The following is a 19386-nucleotide window of genomic DNA, read 5'->3' as shown; positions in this document are numbered from 1 at the left end:
CCAGGATAACCGGATAATTTTCTTGATATGATGGAACTTTGTTTTCCTGAGATAATGGTGTAATTATTATTATTGTGTAATTGATCTCAAGAAAACAAAATGATAGTCTAGTACAGGGGTTGGCAACTGAGTTTGGCATTGGGACAATTTTTTTTAAGCAATTGGTGGGCCAGAACATAGTCCAAAAATAATCCAAGACTGGTTGTCAACATTGGTTTTGGCCTGTTGTCAACCACTGGTCTAGTACCTTTTTAATCAAGGCCTGACATGGGCTGAAAAAGCTTTATGCCCTGCTGTTACAGTCAGTGTTGGGGAGTAAAAAGTTCCATTTAATTTAGAAATGTAATTTAATAAAAAAAATAAAATTAATGGTAATCCATTATAGTAAATGTGTAAATAAATACATAGTTACTTATGAAAATGTTCATGATCACATTGGGGGTTACATCTGAATATTTTCTGTAAAAAGCTCGGCTATTTGTTGAATAATATTAATTTTATTGCTTTGCATGTTTTTGATGTGCACAATGTCTTCTTTACCATTTCTAGCCACAGCTGTTTAGTAAAGTTTGATACTGTTCTGAAGCTTCTGATTGGTTCTCATGTTTGAATTTGCAGTCCCGCCCGTCTGCCACTTAAACTGCCTCCAAGCTTTCTTTTAAAATGGTTAATAGTTGAAAACATTCAATAGAAATTTAGAAAAGTAATCAAAAAGTAATTAAATGTAAAATGTTACATTACTTTGAAAAAGTATTTGAAATAGTTACACTATTATTTAAATAGGGTAACTTGTAATTGGTAACATACTACTTTTCCAAAGTAACCTTCCCAACACTGGTTACAGATTTACAAATTAGTGCGCGTCATCTAAGAAGACGGTTAGCAAGACTACATTTACCTGCTGCCTGTAACACTTAATTCTACTGATACTAGAACAGTGATCAGCAACAGGCGGCCCGCGTCAAAACTGACACTGAAAACCAGTCTTAAACTATCCTTGGACTGTTTTCTGTCTAATCTAATGGCTTAAAACAAAATTGGCCCGATGGCAAACTCACCCCTGTACTAGAAAATTGTTTTGTTTTCTCAAATTAATTACCTCATTATCTCGGAAGAACAAAGTTTCGTTATCTCGCGAAGTCAGGAAAAGTATCCCGTTTTCTTGTTGTTCATTCCCAACACGTTATTTTGAGATAATGCCATAAATAACTCGAGATCTAGAGAAACAAACTAAATTAACTCGTTATCACGGGAAAGCTGAGGAAATAAAATGTATGAATGAATGGCCTCTTAGGGCTAAGATAAAAATTATCTGTTATCAGCCGTCATGTGTTGAGGTTTATCAGAGGTGCAGTTTTATATTTCCCCCTCTAGGCTCCCGTAGGTTTCACTTTCCTTTTCCACACTCAAACCTTTTGAACTGAAGCTGCTGTGTTCTAGTATTGCGTTTTATTTGTTTTGTTTTATCTTGGAACATTTACTCATTTAGCTGATGCTTTTATCCAAAGCGACTTACAATTGCTATTAGTGCTGTCAAACGATTAAAATATTTAATCGCGATCGCATTAATGTCATAGTTAACTCGCAATTAATTGCATTCTAAATGTCCCTTGATTTCTTTTTGTCCCATTTTCTTTTTTCATTTTAATGCTTTTATCAACATGGAAAAGTGGATCTGCTTACTTAGTACAATTTTTTTTTATTGAAAACAACATTTGCATATACTAGTAGTAGTAGTAGTGTTCAATTTCACACTAACATTCACACTTGGAGCAAATAATCTTTCACACAGTGTAACACTGTTCATCAATAGAAGGGTGAAAAAATACTTTGTCACACAAACCCCTTCAGCAGCCCTTTCTAAGTGATCAAAACGGGGAAATACAAAATACAATTACAAAGTGCACATGTACGGTAAACTAGGACTCAGCAGCCTATAGTGCAGTTAAACCATGGCTTAATACTTTCTTTTTCTCAAGTTTGCTTTGAACATAGCAGTCAGGCTACTGCTCTTTATTCACCAGAGGCTCATCAACCCAGCCTCTTATTTGAGAAAGAATGAACAGTAACTGTCGGTTACCAATAAAAGGTAAGCCTACTACTTCTTTGCTTTGAGCCAGTTACTCAAACAGACAAGCCTGTTGACATTTTCAGACAACAGGGAAGCTCGCTTCTTTTGTACAACATGCCCAGACAGTGAAAACAACCTTTCAGAAGGTACTGATGTGGCCAGTGTTGCTAAGTACTTGCATGCAAGGTACTGATGTGGCCAGTGTTGCTAAGTACTTGCATGCAAGGCGGGCCATTTCACTGTGTGCCCCTTCATGTGTGGACCACCATTCCTGGGGACAGTCATCCGTGCCAGTAAGAGGCTCTGCCTTGTAGCGCTCCAGACATTGCTCAATACTGTCCTCCTCTTCATCAGACGAAGACTCGTGTGCAAGCATGAGAGTTGGTTTCTTCATAGGAGGCTCAGGCGTGATTTGGTTACCCGGCTGTGCAGGCCTCTTCCTCTCCAGGAGCAAGGCGTGGACCCCACACCTCAGCCCTGTCAGGTTTGCTCAGACACTTGAGGTCCTTAAACCTTGAAATGATATGAAATGCAACTTTAATACAAGTACAGGTGCAGGTATAACAAAATTGCGACAGTACCCCTATCTCTGCAATGCTAAATTCAAAAATACAAAGTAATGAAGCAAGCAACCTAACAAAACAAACACACAGAGAAACACAATGCTGAGAATGAGGATGAGTGTAAGAATGAAGCATGGCAGTCTGACCTTGGGTCAAGTGCTGTTGCAACTCTCAGCCATGTGATGTTGGTCTTCTCCTTGCGACCCTCCATGTCTGCTGCAAAGGTTCCCTTGAACTTAATCATGTAAGCTGGGTCGTCCTCAGTGACCTCCAACACTCGCAACAGATGACACAATGCTGGCAGCACTGCTGAGCAAGACATAAACTTCTCTCCTCCCAGAAGTTCAGACACATACCTACAATAATATAGAGAAGCACTTTACGTCCAGCTCAGTTCACAACGACAAAACACACATGTCACTTTGGTCTTGTCAATGGAACCATTTGGCAACTTTTTAAATGTAAACTTTCCATTTAGAATCGTATTGGCAGCCTACAAAGTTTGCTAGGCCAAAAACAACATTAATCTTGCAATAAATAAATTGACACTGTTAAAATGGGTTTGCGTTAACGCCATTAATAACGCGTTTAACTGAAAGCACTAATTGCTATATATGTCAGAGGTCGCACGCCTCTGGAGCAACTAGGGGTTAAGTGTCTCGCTCAGGGACACAGTGGTGTCTCCCAGTGGATTCGAATACAGATCTCTCACACCAAAGGCATGTGTCTTATCCACTGCCCCATCACCACTCCAACAAATGTGTTTTTTCAGAGATAACTGGATAATTTTCTCGAGAAAACGATACATGTTTTAGAGAGATAATGACATAATAAATTTATTAATTCATTATATAAACATCAATGTCATATAATATATATGATATATATAAACGTCATTATGTATTAATGTATGGCCTCTTAAGGTTTCCACAGGTATGTCATAATCATTCGGCTTTATTTGTAAACCATTTAAACATCTAAAGCTGTAACAGAAGTGTCCACTGTGGTAAACACTGCAGTTAAAGTTGGTTTCCAGCTCTCAGTTGAACAGCACTTTCACAGTGTTGTCTAAATGTGTGATAAACATTATCTGTTATCAGCTGTCATGTGACTTGTTGAGGTTTTTCAGAGCTGCAGTTTCATATTCCCCCTCTGGGATCCACTTTCCTTTTCCAAACTCCAACCAGAAGCTGCCGCAGCCACTTCACTGCTGAATGTCTTCTACTATTGCGTTTGTTACACATATAATAGAATATATTAATATGCAGTGGTGGATTATTTATCCAAATATAGTGGGAAATCACCTTTAGCCTCTGGGGGGGCTGTTACACAGGTACACTTGCCTTTGTGTAGCATGTCGGTTAAATTATTTTAAATGTTTGGTTATTTGCCAGGTATTTTACTTTTATTAGCCTATGATTTGTTATGACTGTCTCAAAAGGCTAGACTTTTGATTAAGATGTTAAAATGATGAAAGATACCAACATTTAAAAAAAATATATTTATTATATTTATAAATCTGTTTTTTGTTTTTTGGGGGGTCTATTCTGCCACAGACCACATTCATCAAGAATAAAACCGTGGATTAAATAAAGTGAGCAAGAGTAGGCTACACCTGCATGAATCAAAATTGCTGCTTGATTGGACTTGTTTAGCCTGTTTGATGCAGACCACACCCTGCCATGTGATGACACATGAATTATGTCATGTGCCCAATAATTTGACTTTTCAGGGATGAATTAAAATACTCTTTTCATAAGCTATCCCAAATTACCTGTTGTCACCCTACCTGACAAATCGGTTGAAAGTGTGTATAGTTGTGTATTGTTGTACTTTTACCTTGTAAAGCAACTTGGTCAACCTTGTTTTTTTTATGTGATCTATATAAATAAAGTTAATATTGATATAGTGAGCTGCTCCTAAAGGCCCAGTCTGGAAATGAGGAGGTGGACGTCAATGATGCTTGATGCCCAAATATAAGTTTAGGATCTGTGTTTGTAGCATGAAGGGACTACAAACTTTGTTTTCATCATAAAACGTTGTGGAATGAAAATGTCCGGTCTTTCATGGTCCCAGTTTAAATTTCATATTTTGTCCTTTACAGTGGTGGACAGTAACTAAGTGCATTTTCCCAAGTACTGTAAGTACAAATTTGAGGTAACTGTACTTGAGTATTTTCTTTTCATGCTACTTTACTTCTATTCATCACATCTCAGAGGGAGATATGGTACTTTTACAGAAGTTTATAGAATATGATGTTTTGTTATAAAACTTCCCAACATTAGCTACATTAGTTGATTTAATTAATAAATTTAATAAACAATATTGATTGTTTAAGTCATTTTTTCCATGCAAAAACATTTCATGGTTCAACTGTGAAGATTTGATGCTTTCCTTTTAATTATTTTAATAATTAGAATGTAGTGTAAAATATGTTTGGACAAAACAAAGTGTTGTGAAGGTGTCACTTTGGGGCCACAATCCACAATCTTTGCAAACCAATCAATCGATTCATGGAGAAATTTGTACACCTTATGTATCTAAGCATCTAGTACTATTTATGACAAGACGTAAAGTGAATGGGAAATTAAGACCAAAATCTGTAAGTATTGTGACCCATATAGGCTAGTTTTTGTTGTTTTTTTGTATATAAGCTACCATCCTCTTAGTATCAGAAGGGAACTACAAACCAGGAGAGAGAGAGAGAGAGAGAGACAGAGAGAGAGAGAGAGAGAGACATTGTATTTATATTTATAAATATGTGTTCTGGTAAAACAACACAGTTTCCATGACAACACTCGTTTTCTTCAACAAACAATAAACAGGAGGTGCATAAATGCTTTGACTATCATCACAGAAAGTTGTATCACAATAAAACACGTTTTACCTGAGTGTGCCTTCTTCTCCTTCTTCTCTTGAACTTGATTGCTTCTTCTAAAAATTGCATGACATCGTGCAGGAGTCTGGTGACGCGACCTGTTGGCAGATTAAGTGGTATGATGTCAGGAAAGCGAAACTTAAGGAAACAGAAACAGCAGCAGCAGCCTTGGTATAAGGTCGGCGGTGAAGGGGATCGGCTCACAGAATCAGACCGAAGATGGGTGTTAAAGGCCTGGCTACGTTGCTGGACAGTCACCGGGAGATCTACCGGGACGTCCGGTTCAGACAGAGGCGGCTGGTGATCGACGGCTGCAACCTGATTTACCAGCTGTACTTCCAATCAGGTAGGAACCACAGACAAACTTCATATTATAGGATTCTGACTGCAGTACTGTTGTCAAATACTACTAGTATAAAAGTACTACAGGTCAAAAAAACTTTACTTTTAACTTTATTCATCTTTCATCGTCCATACAGTTTATTATATTTCGATTAAAATTATAATTTGATTATCAGATATACAGCTGTTGTCAGGTGGAAACCTCTTATCTCCATAATGTCAAAACAACTGGATGCAGTAGACATACATTTTGACTTTTCATTAATCTAACAAGGACCTTTATTTACTTAAATATAGCAATACCTTAATTTAAAAACACAACAAGTTTCATAGTTTCAGTTTGCAGAAGTGTTGGCAGCATTAAGAGATTGTTAAGATAAGAAGGAAGCAGGAAGTTATGAAATTTTTAAAGCTGTTGCATCAAAATATAAGCAGCTTTTTAATCTTGTATTTGACCTACCTGCTGGGAAGTTTGATGGATAACAATGCATCACATTTCATCAGCTCAAGTGCCTGAAGGGACCAGATTCTGGTGTGGAGGATGAATCTTTATATATTCAGTTATATAAACACGCCTGGTAATAATGTATATCATTAATCCCCCATCCAGCATTTTATAAACTGTACATAAACTTGAATAAAATAGTAAAATTTAGTAGTAAGTAAGTAGATGTATGTGTTAAACATGTATTTGTTAACAATTATAACTCCTCCTGTGGGTTTTCATGGATGCTGCTGTATTACAGCACAGTAATAATATGGAAAAATACTTAAAAGTTGACAAATACTGAACATAAATAAACACCTAAAACGACCTTAAAGCTGCGTAGAACTACATTACAGAATTATATGAAATGTTTAGTGCTTATAAATGTTGAATAGGGGAGGGGATGGTTATGGTAAAGTGTTATCATTGTAATACTTATATTTATGGTAATTAATATGTTCTGTGGACTCTCTCCTCCATTTATAAATAACTGCAATTCACATCTGGATTTATCACAATCCAGAGCACGCCACTATAAATAACTGCCATGGAACTTTACACTGTCATTACTGTAATACTTTCTGGGTGTACACGTGTACACTGTTTATAGGCTGTGTAAGTTATCATATATATTTTCATTTTATTATATTGTATTTAAAATATGTTTATATAAACACTGATCAGCCATAACATTATGACCACTGACAGGTGACGTGAATAACTCTGATCATCTCATTATCATGTTACCTGTCAGTGGGTGGGATCTATCAGGCAGCAGGTGAACACTGTGTCCTCAGAGTTGATGTGCTAGAAGCAGGAAAAATGGGTGACCGGGTCTGAACATCTCTAAAACAGTTAGCAGTGCGTCAGTACCTATCAGAAGTGGTCCAAAGAAGGAAAAGAGGTGAACCGGCGACAGGGTCATGGGCAGCAGTGAGACACGTAGGGAGCGAATGCTGGCCCGTGTGGTCTGATCCAACAGACGAGCTACTGTAGGTCAAACTGCTGAAATTGATGCTGGTTCTGACAGAAAGGTGTCACAACACACAGTGGAGTCCGGACCTCGACGGGTCAGGGCTGTTTAGACGCCACCAGCATGTAGTCAATAGTATGTAAACAAAAATCAGCTGTGTCATCATAAGTATTTGTTAAACCTGTTGGACTTGAACTTTTATCATCAACATTTCCACAGCAAACAGGTATCCAGTATATACACATGATGTGTGCGTTCGCTCCAGCAGCCAGCAGGGGGCGACTCCACCGACTGCAGAAAGAAGTGTGATTGCATAGAAGTCTATGAGAAAATGTTTCTACTTCTCAGCTGATTTATTCCCTCAGTAAACACTTTCCTGATGAGTTTATGGTCTCAGTCGCTGATTTCAAGTCTTCTTCAACACAGCATGATGTTCATTTAGTAAATTATGGTCCCATTTAGAGGAACATAGACCAGAAAGCAGAGGAGGCTTCAGGGCAGGGCTACAAGGTGACTGACAAATCGCTACGATGGGGACCTGTCAATCAGGATAGAGGCGACTCTTATCCTCTGCTCTGTGGACATTTAATTAGCGCTGCTGAAAAAGCTGTTTCTAATGGAGCTGGACTTCTTTTTGCAACCAGAAGAGTCGCCCCCTGCTGGCCGTTTATTAGAATGCAGGTTTAAGGGACTTCCGCATTGGATTGACGTCTCAGACCGGAAGCTTCCCGCTTGGTTCAGATCTGGCAGGCTGTTCCTCCTGATCACCCCCCTCCTCCAGGTGTTGATGCCCACATGCACTTAGAGCTGAATTCCTTGTTAAAAATTGTTTTAAACAGTTCTGTTGTTAGTCTCTTTCTCTGCTACTTCCTGCTTCACGCCTTAATGCTGAAATGAATACTTGGATATCTGTGCTGTCAAGAACTCTTCAGGGAATTTTAACCACCCTTGGTGAAATACGAACTTGTGTAAGGCCTTTTCACAAGGACAGACGAGAAACAAAGATTTAGAAAGGCCCTATGTAACGAGCAGGCAGTAATGTGGTGTTTAATCTGTTCATTGTGTTTCCTTGGTTTGATTGGTCAGGTCTGGACCAGAATCATGGTGGGGAGTATGCTGCTTTTGAGGAGCTGATTGAGAAGTTCATCAAAGCCCTCAGAGAGTGTTTGATCACGCCGTACGTGGTCATGGATGGAGGCACCGACCAAACGGACAAAAAACTTGAAACTCTGACCCAAAGAGCCAAGGACCGAGCCAGGAGAGCCCATCAAGCGATGGTCAGCGGCAGGCAGGAGAACATTCTGCCACAGATGTTCAAGCTGGTGTTCAAACAGACGCTGACCCGGCTCCAGATCCCGCTGGCTCAGTGCTTTGGAGAGGCCGATCAGGAGATTGCCGCCCTGGCCAACGAGTGGGAGTGCCCGGTTCTCTCCAACGACAGCGACTTCTACATCTTCGACCTCCCGGCGGGGCTGCTGCCCATCTCGCATTTCCAGTGGCAGGCGGTGAAGAAGAGTGGCTCGCAGAGCTACATCCCCTGTAAGAGCTACAACGCCTCCAGCTTCTGTACGCTCTTCAACATCCAGCGCCAGCTCCTGCCCATCTTCGCCGCCTTGGCTGGAAATGATTACGTGAAGCTACAGAAGATGGAATCGTCCATCAGCTGGGCTCAGTTCTCCCGGGAAAGCAGTGGGACACCAGGCCACCACCTGGAGGGGCTGATCGGCTGGCTGAGGGGCTTCCAGCAGCCTCAGGAGGCCTTGGAGGCGGTGCTGGGGCTGCTGGGAGGGCTGAACAAGAAGAAAAAAGAGGAGGTGCTGCAAGGCATGAATGTAGGGATAGAGGAGTACAAGATTCCTCCCAGCTCCCTGAAGAGGTTCTTCATTCATGGGATAGCGCCTCCATTCCCTGCAGAGGAAAAAGTAATTAAATCCTTTCTGTCAGTTAGCAGGACCTCATTTGGACTGTTTAATGAAATTTAACAGACTAAACATAAATAAATAAATTATAATGAGAATAATGTTTAGCTTAGCGCTGTAACTAATTTCCATAGTCGATTAATCTGTTGATTATTTCCTTGGTTAATCATTTAGTTGTTTGGTCAGAAAACAGTTGTCGATCAGTGTTTCCCAAAGCCCAAAAGGATGTCTTAAATGTCTTATTTTGTCCTCAAACCTAAAGATATACTTATATCCTACCTAAAGATTACTGTAACAGAGGAGGAAAGAAAACAGGAAATATTCACATTCATTTATCTGGAATCAGAGAATTTTGATTTTTCTTTCTTAAAATTTCTTACTCAAATCATTTTAAAGGTTCAGTGTGTAATATTTAGTATGTATTGACAGAAATGTAATATATATTATCCATAACTGTGTTTTTAGTGGTGTCTGACGACCTTACATAATGAACCGCTATGTTTTTTACCTTAGAATGAGACATTTATATCTACATACACCACAGGTCCTCTTAATGAGCTGGAATCAGAGAATTTAGACTAGAAATTACTGAAATCGATTAATCGTTGCAGCTCTAGTGTAGTTGCAGCCCCACAGGTGTCATTGGGGTCATGTCCCCACCACTTACTGAAATAACTTTTTCAGAGCTTAATCAGTTAAAAAAACCTTCTCTAATATAGCTTGCAGTTTAATAACAAATGAAAATGCCTTGAGAAAGATTTATTTGCACATTAAGAAAACATGCAATGCAATTAAAATCTTAAATAAACAAATGTGTGTTGTCCAAAAAAAGTAACTTGGGCTAAAAAAAAGCTACTGATTATAAAATAACCCAAAAACGTGCAGCACCAGTCAGTAACTTTAACAACTTCTTGATCTACAGGAGAAACAGATCTGAAAGCAGCACAGAATGACTGAGAGCTGCACTGACTCCGATTCTATTATATATTTTGAAATGTCACGTGCCACCTTAATTTTGTGTTTCTTTTTACAGAAATAAAAACATTTTCACCATAAATTGGTGCAGAAACTTTAATGAAAGTCTGCTGAATATGCTCACTTTGTTCTGTCCTCCTGGAGGTGGCAGGTCTCGTCCCAGACTGGGCCCGGCTGCCGCTGACGCAGGCCCAGCTCACTCCTGATGTGCTGGATGTGCTGCTGCTGCAGAGGATGCCCCTCGGCTTCCCCGTGGACCACGCTGACTTCCCCAGCTCCAACCTGATCTCCAGGCCGCTCCGCCAGGTGATGTACGGGCTGCTGCTGGGCAGACGGGGGGCGCTCCAGGTGGAGGAGCGAGACAGGGACGGCCTCCAGCTGAAATTTATCAAAGTCAAACCTGTCTTCACACCGGTCACTCAGCGTCTGAAGCTCAACTTGCTGGATAAGGTGAAGCTTTCATTCAAACTACCGCAAGTGCATCATTATATTTAGTAGAGATGACCCCCACCATTTTCAAATGTGTTGCAAAACTGAGACTTTATTAAGCTCACATCATCCAAGGTTCCTTTCTTTAATGACACTACTTTAATTTCAATACACAGTTAATCAGAAAACATACTGGACCATGAGCTGAGGAACACTCATTACACTCACACAATAGGGCGGCTGTGGCTCAGGAGGTAGAGCGGGTTGGCCGTTAATCGGAAGGTCGGCGTTTCAATCCCTGGCCCCCCCCTGGTTGCGTGTCGAAGTGTCCTTGGGCAAGATACTGAACCCCAATTTGCCCCTGTTCCGCCAGTGTATGAGTGAGTGTGAATGTTAGTTTCCGTTTGAGCACTTAGGCTCAGTGTATGAATGTGTGCGCTTTGAGTGGTCAAAAAGACTATACAAGTACGGAGCATTTACACACAGTACACTGAAATGATCATTCTCAGATATTTGGACCAAACAGCACACCACATTCGGTGGTATCAAACTTAGCTAACAGAGACAAAGTTAAAGTAGCTATTACAAGCAAATTAATATCAAACTAATGCAACAAACAATAGCTTAGTCAAACAGAGCCAGTACAGTATTTTTTTCTCCAACAAACAATCCTTTAATTTCATATTTTTAATATAAATTGAGGCAAACACTTAATAAACAAACAAAAAAAATGTAAATAGAAATTCACTTCAATTTGAAATTTCACTTCAAATCTTTCTTAAATACTTACTATGGTGAGTAAAGCTGCTTTCATACAGAGATCCTGCAATAAATGTGGAAAGAATATCAGCCAATACGCTGCATTTGCTAATTCATACTGTACTAAACAAAAGTTTGCAGGCATAATCCCGCAACCATGTGTGCTTTCACACAGCGATCCAGCTTTTCACACAGACAGCGTTCCTGGCTCAGAGGCGGATCAAATCGGACCCCTCTTTCTGGCTCCGTACCTTTCATACAGCGCAGCGAGCTGGCATATTGGCACAATACTCCTGGAAAATAAGGCAGTGTGAAAGCAGCTATAGATACTGGGTTGTGTTTAATGTCTTGTGCGGTCTGCTTTCGTTTTATTTATGTTCAAAGCTCCCTGTGTGAGATGAACAAAGTTAAATTGAATTTTTCATATTAACCCTTACCCCCCAGGTGGAGCCCTCTCAGCGTCTGCAGGTGTTACTGGAGGCTCTGGGGGTGACTGAGGCTTCGCTGAGCCACCTGCCGCCTCAGCTGCGCCTCCCAGTGGCCGCCACCTGCTTCTGGCTGCAGAATGCTCAACCTCCCCTGGATGAGAGTCAGCTGAAGGCTCTGCTGCTGGGACTCAGCAACGGAGACGCACTGAGGCACAGAGCAGGTACTGAACAAACACGCCATGATGCTTCTGACCTTAACCGGGTCCACTTGGGTACTTTCATATCTGGGTTACTTCACTGATCAGCTGAGTCTCTCTCACACACACAAATAATAGTACTATACTTCCATTACAGCTTCAAATAACAACTGTTTTCAGACAGATTCATTTGCAGATTATTTTCTCAGTAATTGATTGGTCTATATTAGAGTCTGTGAAGGTTCTCAGCCATCCAGGTCACAGTTACCCAAGGAAGGTTAAAATCAAAAGGCAACTGGACTTGGTTCAAGATTTACATTTACTCATCTGGCAGATGCCTTTATCTAAAACAACTTACATTTGAGGAACAACATACAAGCATCAATAAACATCAATATAGTAAGAGATCTACAAGTGTCGGCCTATCGCCGTGCTGTTCACACTACACAACTTGCCATCCTGCAAGCTGACAGAAGCCGTGTCACCCGGCGCTGGTCTCCAAACCACGTTTTGTCATGAAAACACACATAAAACAGCTGTTGTTTGTTATTATAAAGATGCCAATTATAAAGACAAAGAATATGAGTGAAAGAATGGATTAGCACAAGCAGGTAGCAGGGATTGTCTGAGCTAGATATCCAGATATTTGGCTTGCTAGATATCTGGCTGGCGTCGGTGATGTGTCAGCGATGTGTCGGGGAGCCGTTTTGATGCGTCGTTCAGTAGTTCACACTTAACGACTGACCACTGATTTACCCCTGATCACGGCCTGATGGTTGCTGAGCTCTCTGACCGGCAAATCAGGGCAAAAATTGTGCAGTGTGAACTATGTTTACATTTATTCATTTAGCTGGCGCTTTTATCCAAAGCTACTTACAGGGGTTAAGTGTCTTGCTCAGGGACACAGTGGATTCGAACCTGGGTCTCACACCAAAGGCATGTGTCTTATCCATTGTACCATCCCCGAACTAGGCTTCAGAGTTAACGAATAGCACAATCAATACAATCAAGACAAATCTAAGGAGATAGAAGAAGAGCACAGGAAGTGCATGTTAAAGGTTAGGGGTTGGAAGTGTAGATACTCGAAGATACTCAAGATGCTTTGTGTCTTATCCGAGAGACTGCTTCTGTTCTGACTGACTGGTAGTGAAACTCAGCTTTTTAACCTGTAATGTCCTTAGGGGCCACCATAGTGGAATAATATTAAACACACATATAAAACAGTGATAGGACAGCAGTATAACCTGTAAATGATGTGTGTGTGTTGCAGGTCTGCAGACAACAAATCAAGTCTTTAAGGAAAGGGTGGATGTGGGCGTGGCTCATGCGTTTAACGAGTGGCAGGCCTGCCTGAAGAACAGCATCCACCTGAACCAGCTGCTGGGCTTCCCCTTAGCTGAACCACAAGTCTCTCAGTGAGTCTCCACAGGAATCAAACTGTACTGGAACTTCATTTAATCACATTTGTTTTAGGTTTAAAGCAGCACATTATAACAGAGATGGAGGAAGTATTCAGGTCCTTCACTTACCTAAAAGTACTAATACCACGCAGTAAAAATGCATTGTAAATGTTAAAAATTAACTAAAAGTACTCAAAGCTGAAAAAATGTCAGCTGTGAGTGCAGGGATGGATGGATGAATCAACAAGAATTCTAAAGTAAAAAAAAAAAAAAATCACACCTACCTTTGCAGTTTTCACTTATTTCAACAATTTCATCGAGGAAAAAAAAAACGCCCCCCCAAAACATCACAGCTTTCATCGCAATCTTTCAGAAAAGCTGCCGTAAAATCAGGAATTTCAGGCTGCAACGATCACAAGAAAGGCTGGGAAATCCTGAAGGGACTGTTATATATTCGTTTCCAGCAATCTAATGCTAAAGGCAAGGCAAGATTATTTGTATTGGACATTCAAAGTGCTTTACACAAAAGCAACACAGGGAAACACAAAAAAGAGATTGGAATACAATTTTTTAAATAGTTAAATAGAAAATCAAAACAGAATAAAAAAAGACAGTAAAAGCTACTGTGCAGGGTAAGATATTAATCTACAGCTTTAAATTGGATTTAATTAAAGGTAAAAAGAAAAGTCTTCAGTCTTCATTTAAAAGAGCTGAGAGTTTCAGCAGACCTGCAGTTTTCTGGGAGTTTGTTATACGGAGCATAAAAACTCAGCGCTGCTTCTCCAGGTTTAGTTTAGACTCTGGGACCATATTATAGAAAGTTTCTGTCTTAAGTTAAGGTAGGAAGAGTCTAAGATAGGATTTTACCCAATTTGGTATTACAGAAGCAAATCCTAGCTAACTTTAGGAATCCTGTCTTATCTCAGGTTATAAAATCCTAAATACTCAATCCAACATCGGTGATCAACTTTTCTGCCTGTTACCTAGCAACTGATCCCACTTTTCTCATCCCGCCGAGCTAAACGGCTTTTAATCGCTGTTTTTTGGTCGTTTTTTAAATGAAATAAGCTGAAAATGGAGGAAATCCACGTAACGCTCGTCTGGTTAGATGAAAGAGAGAGAGTGGGCTAAAATAGCGGACACAGTCACCGCCACATATCAAAAAGAAAATAACCTACTGACCAGTGATACGAAGAGAAAGGCAGCTGCTGTGTCCAAAGGTCAGAGGAACCCGGTGGTGGCTCCTCCTGTGCTCCCTAACTGACCCCGGCAGAAGCCGGTACTCATCTGGGCAAAGTTAATAATGACGGTAACAATAATAATAAAGGCTGCGGGCTAAGGTCATCATGTTTTCATGTATTTCTAGTCTTTAACAGTCTCCTCCTACCAAAGACTTGCATTAGGATCCTTTTGTTACACCAAGCCTTTACATTATTTTATCTAATGACATTATCCGGCGTTACGTCGCCTACAGCCTTCTGCTAACGAGTGTTTGGTCATCAAACACGTGGGTAGAATCAGTTAATAACCATGTGGATTAAAGAGTTAGCAAAGACTACCTGGTGGAAAAGTAAAGTTAGGACAGCTTAACAGTTCTCCTAAACTTAGGATGCTTCTGTAATACACTTTTCTTATCTAAAGTTAGGAAAGGAACATTGACTTAGGAACTGAGTAAACATTGCACTGACCACATTTAATGACTGAATTCAACAACACTGTACAGCAGAATATATTAATACTCGTTCAGTTACTTATAGTAACAGGTCTTCTCTGCAGGTCCCCTTAGATGGTAGTCGCCATGTTTCTACAGTAGCCCAAACGGACAAACTGCTCTTCAAAGCGCGTTTCGTCACTATGTTGAATACATACGAAGTAGTATTAGTAGTAGTCCTAGTAGTCATCTGGTCTGTTAGTAAGTAAGAAGTAAAATTTGGACAAATGGAGGACCACACGTATTATTTTGCACCGTAGCTTCTCCTGTGCACGCCTGCAAAGGCAGGAGTGAGTGGCGGTGACCCTCACCACTAGATACCACCAAAACCTGCACACTGAACCTTTGACAAATACAACCAAATACTTAATTAAAAGGGGCTACATGTAATTTTTCAATGAAATTACTTATTAATAAATAAATCACTTCCACTATTACTTAATTTTTGTCAATGGGCTCTAGCCTCACTTAGAAATCAAGCACAAGCCTGTTTTCTCTGTTGCTTGTCACTATTCTGCTTCTTATGTGAAGGATTTGGGTGGGGATGTAGCCTTGGGCACGCCCCCAAGCCTCCTGCAGTGGTGCCAGATTGGGCGGTTCCCGGTTTTGATTTTGATTGTGCAGGTCAAAATTAGTTTAGACAAAATTTGGGCTGGTTTGGGAACAGTTCGGCATTTTTTAACTGTAGTATTTTATAGGTAATTTGAAACAAAACCTAAGAGTGCATGTACTCCATCCAATCAATCATCATTATCTTACTACTGCAAAACACATCAACAATTTCAGCCTTTCCATCAACAACTCCACCCTGTCTCCATCCCCACACATCCGCAACCTACACTTTTGAACACCACATCAATCATGTCACCAGGACTGTCTTATTTCACCTCAAAAACATTGCCCATCTCTGCCCATCATTCACCTTCTCTGCTGCCAAAACCCTGATACAAGCCTTCATTACGTCCAGAATTGACTACTGCAATAGCATCCTTTATGGTTCACCTCAAATAATGTTATATTACACCTGCTGCTGTTTGTTATTTATATGGTCGCCCCTTTGCTCTTATGTATTTCTGCACCACATGTTTTTGCTATTTGTTTTTTATCTGTTTTTAAATGTACCTAACTTGTGGTTTTACTGTAAAGTGTGTTTGAGCTATAGAAATGAAATGTATTATTATTATTACTAGACATCAACGCTCACTTCAAAGTCACGTTGCTCACGGTACTAGACAGCTCCGCAGACAGTACATAGTTCCACAAGGTTGCATTCAGATGTTTAACGGTTTTCTTCATAAATGACGCCATCAAAGCCTTGCAGGGAAATTACAATACCCTCCACACACTCGTGTGCAGCTGACAGCCTGGTTTGCTTCTTAATCTAAAAACTGCCACACTTGTCTGTCTGGAGTAAAGTTTTGGAAAATCTTCTTGACTGACAGATCGCGTTCCTTCACCGTTTTGTCACTATGGTTACACACACACACCGTTGGCGCTGTCAGTTATGCAGTTACCCAAAACCCCCCATGAATGAAGTTAAAACATTTTTGATGGCATTGGATGAAATAAAATCGACTTGCTCAAATACATGAGCCGCCTTACAAACGAGTGTGTGGAGGATATTGTCATTTCATCGGAAGGTTTTGATGGGGTTATTTATTTATAAGGGCAACACTCCACTCCACAGTCCAGCAGGTGGCTGTAATGCACCTAAAACGGTTTCTTTATGTAAGCATCGGCTGACTGTTTGCATTTCTTCTATATAAAGTATGTAAATATAACGTAACATAGGTAAGGAAACGTGGAAGGTAAATAACTGACAAACACTCATAACATATTTTGGGCTGGTATCCATCAGCTGGATCTGGCCACACTGGCCAACAACGCCGGGGCTAAAGACAAGCAGTCAATGACTACGACAACTACAGTTACTTGTTCTTCGTCTTAGATCCTCCTAAATATTACACACTGGACTTTTAAACGGACTCCCAGGTGACTGTAAGACCGTGACTCATACAGGTGACGTCTCCCTGACTGTTAAATCTCCATCTTGTTGTTCAGGTTATATGAGGGGACGCTGATCCACCAGATGGTCCACAGGATGAGGACTGGAGGTAAACTGAGGCTGAAGAGCGATCCCTCCAGTGTGAAACTGTATCAGTCCATGTTGGCAGTCGTCCACCAGTTTCATCCTAAGGTAGCGTCAACGCCACAGCGGCAGCATCTGGACGACCTGACCACCAACCTGCAGCAGCTGTTCCTCCTGCACGAGTATGACGAGGAGACCCCGACGGAAATCAGCAGCGTGGCCAAAGTTCAATTGGATCTACATCTGGATGACTTGTTGTCAATAAAAACTCGTTACAGAGCGAAGGAGAGAAACAACCGGTGCAAAAACCCAGAACTGGCCCGCAAAGCAGAGTGCAGGGGCCAGGACCTCCTCTGATAGCTGTCCAGCTCCAAGTCCACTTTATGGACCAGAAGCAAACTGGTGCTGCTGTTTTTGCCATAATGTGTTGTTTTGTATTCTGTCATCTTACCAGTTTTAGCGTAACCTGTTAAAAGGGGCTTTCATTCATTTTTGGCTACTTGACCCAAAAAAGTAGCTGTTTGCTAACAAGGGTCCCTCCTTTCCCCTTCCGCCCCATGGGACAGTATTTCGTAACAAAATATGTACCGTAGTTGACGGTGAGAGACAGCTTATGTTTTGATCCCATTTGAATTGTGTCCTGAACCACACACACGATGTTTGTCAGTTTAAAAGATAATTTAAGTCAAGAAAGTCGCAGTTTGTCGTCAAACAGTTAACTTAACTATGTTCCACACACAGATGATTCTCAACTGATGTGTTTAATCCAACAACTCCTGGTCCTTTTAACATCATCTACACATGGAAGCTCTTTGACGTTAGCTTCAGTAACATTGGTAAGATCCCATGGTGGTCCACAGAAAAGGGAGGGGCCCAAGTCTCTTTATGAAGTTTTTAGCTGTTTGCTAATATGCGATATCTAAAGTAGTTTACAAACTAGTTTAAAATCCAGATCAATATTCCCTCTGTTTGTAGCTATGAAGGGAAATTCTGTATAAAAGGTCTGATTGTTTGTCCTCTGCTGGGGGCCGACACTTATTTTCTCTGACTGAAGCTTGAAGAAGATTTGGATTTTATCTCAATTCTATTTTTTTTTTTTTTTAACTTATACAGGCACTTTTAACTTTTAAATGTTTTAATATTTTGTAAACTTCTTTGCTAATCAGAGACCGATTTTTTAAATGCAAACAAAATTTGTAAAATGAAAAGTTTCAGTATTTGTCAGTGTTTATTTTGTACATGTGTATTTTAACTAAATGGGAGGTAAGAATGAAGGAATACAAATAAGGAAATCTCTTGTTTTATGGTGTAAAATTATATTTTTTAAATGAAGGATTAAACTCTTCTCTGCTACTCAAACTGCCTCTGAATATGAGTTGCGAATAAAAACAAAGTGAAAGTTTATTTAAAAGATTTATAAAATTTTAATAAACATTTTATTCTCATTCTCCCACACACACACACACACACACTATAAATAAACAGAAGATAAAGAGAGCGAGTCAGTGGTGTGACTGGTCTTCGCAGCAGCAGCTCAGTTTGAACCTCAGCAGCTTCTGTTTAATTCTCACATGAGATTTGGTTTTTCAGACATTAAACATGCTGAAAAACAGTAAAACAGACAAAACTTCTGCAGAGAGTAAAAACAGCCGAGACGACGGAGAAAGAAGCTTAAAAACAGCACTTCACAAAGCTCTGCAGTCTGTCAGAAATTACAAAAAAAAATAAAAATACACATTAATATAAATCTATATTTCCTAAATATTCAAGTGTAAAATATTTTACTGCCCCAAATACCTTATATGCACTTAAAAACAAACAAACAAAAAAAACTATTAGAGCTGAATAAAATATCAAATTGTGGGAATATGGGGAAATAGAATTTTTATATAATTTTTCTCATTTAAAAACAATTAGATTTATGGTGTGACCTTTTAGGGGACTGGTTGTAAAAAAATAAAACAATGTTTTCTTAAGTCTGTAGTGTGGTGGGTCCTTGAGAGGGTTACAGGGTGTCGCCAGCAAAAAGGGGAAAAGTAAAATTTTTGTTATAATTCCTTCACTTCAGTAACACAATGACTGCTTGGATCCTGGGTTTCATACACTGTCCATAATAAAACATCTAAAAGCAAAAATCTTAGCAAATGGGGGCCCGTGATCTAATT

At 40.0% G+C, this 19386-nt stretch overlaps 1 protein-coding gene and 1 long non-coding RNA gene across 2 annotated transcripts; one reads left to right on the top strand and one right to left on the bottom strand.

Annotated features, from left to right (window-relative positions):
• Positions 1 to 1551: 1551 nt before the first annotated feature.
• On the bottom strand, positions 1552 to 7655 carry LOC119896916. Its single transcript, XR_005443319.1, has 4 exons — positions 7215 to 7655; positions 5522 to 5610; positions 2781 to 2990; positions 1552 to 2584 (listed from the first exon to the last, which is right to left on the bottom strand). It is a non-coding gene; the product is annotated as an uncharacterized LOC119896916 (long non-coding RNA).
• On the top strand, positions 5666 to 18624 carry aste1a (asteroid homolog 1a). The gene is made up of 6 exons (XM_038710343.1): positions 5666 to 5858; positions 8401 to 9236; positions 10353 to 10658; positions 11841 to 12045; positions 13292 to 13436; positions 17194 to 18624. Exons 1-6 carry the CDS (start codon positions 5732 to 5734, stop codon positions 17576 to 17578), a joined length of 2004 nt encoding a protein of 667 aa, XP_038566271.1. The 5' UTR covers positions 5666 to 5731; the 3' UTR covers positions 17579 to 18624.
• The last annotated feature ends 762 nt before the right edge of the window (positions 18625 to 19386 follow it).

The sequence above is a fragment of the Micropterus salmoides genome, unplaced genomic scaffold (genome assembly GCF_014851395.1).
Source record: "Micropterus salmoides isolate LMB-PRFRI ecotype aquatic unplaced genomic scaffold, ASM1485139v1 Ms_hic_scaffold_11, whole genome shotgun sequence".
NCBI lineage: Eukaryota > Metazoa > Chordata > Actinopteri > Centrarchiformes > Centrarchidae > Micropterus > Micropterus salmoides.
This window is presented reverse-complemented; position numbering and strand designations above follow the sequence as displayed.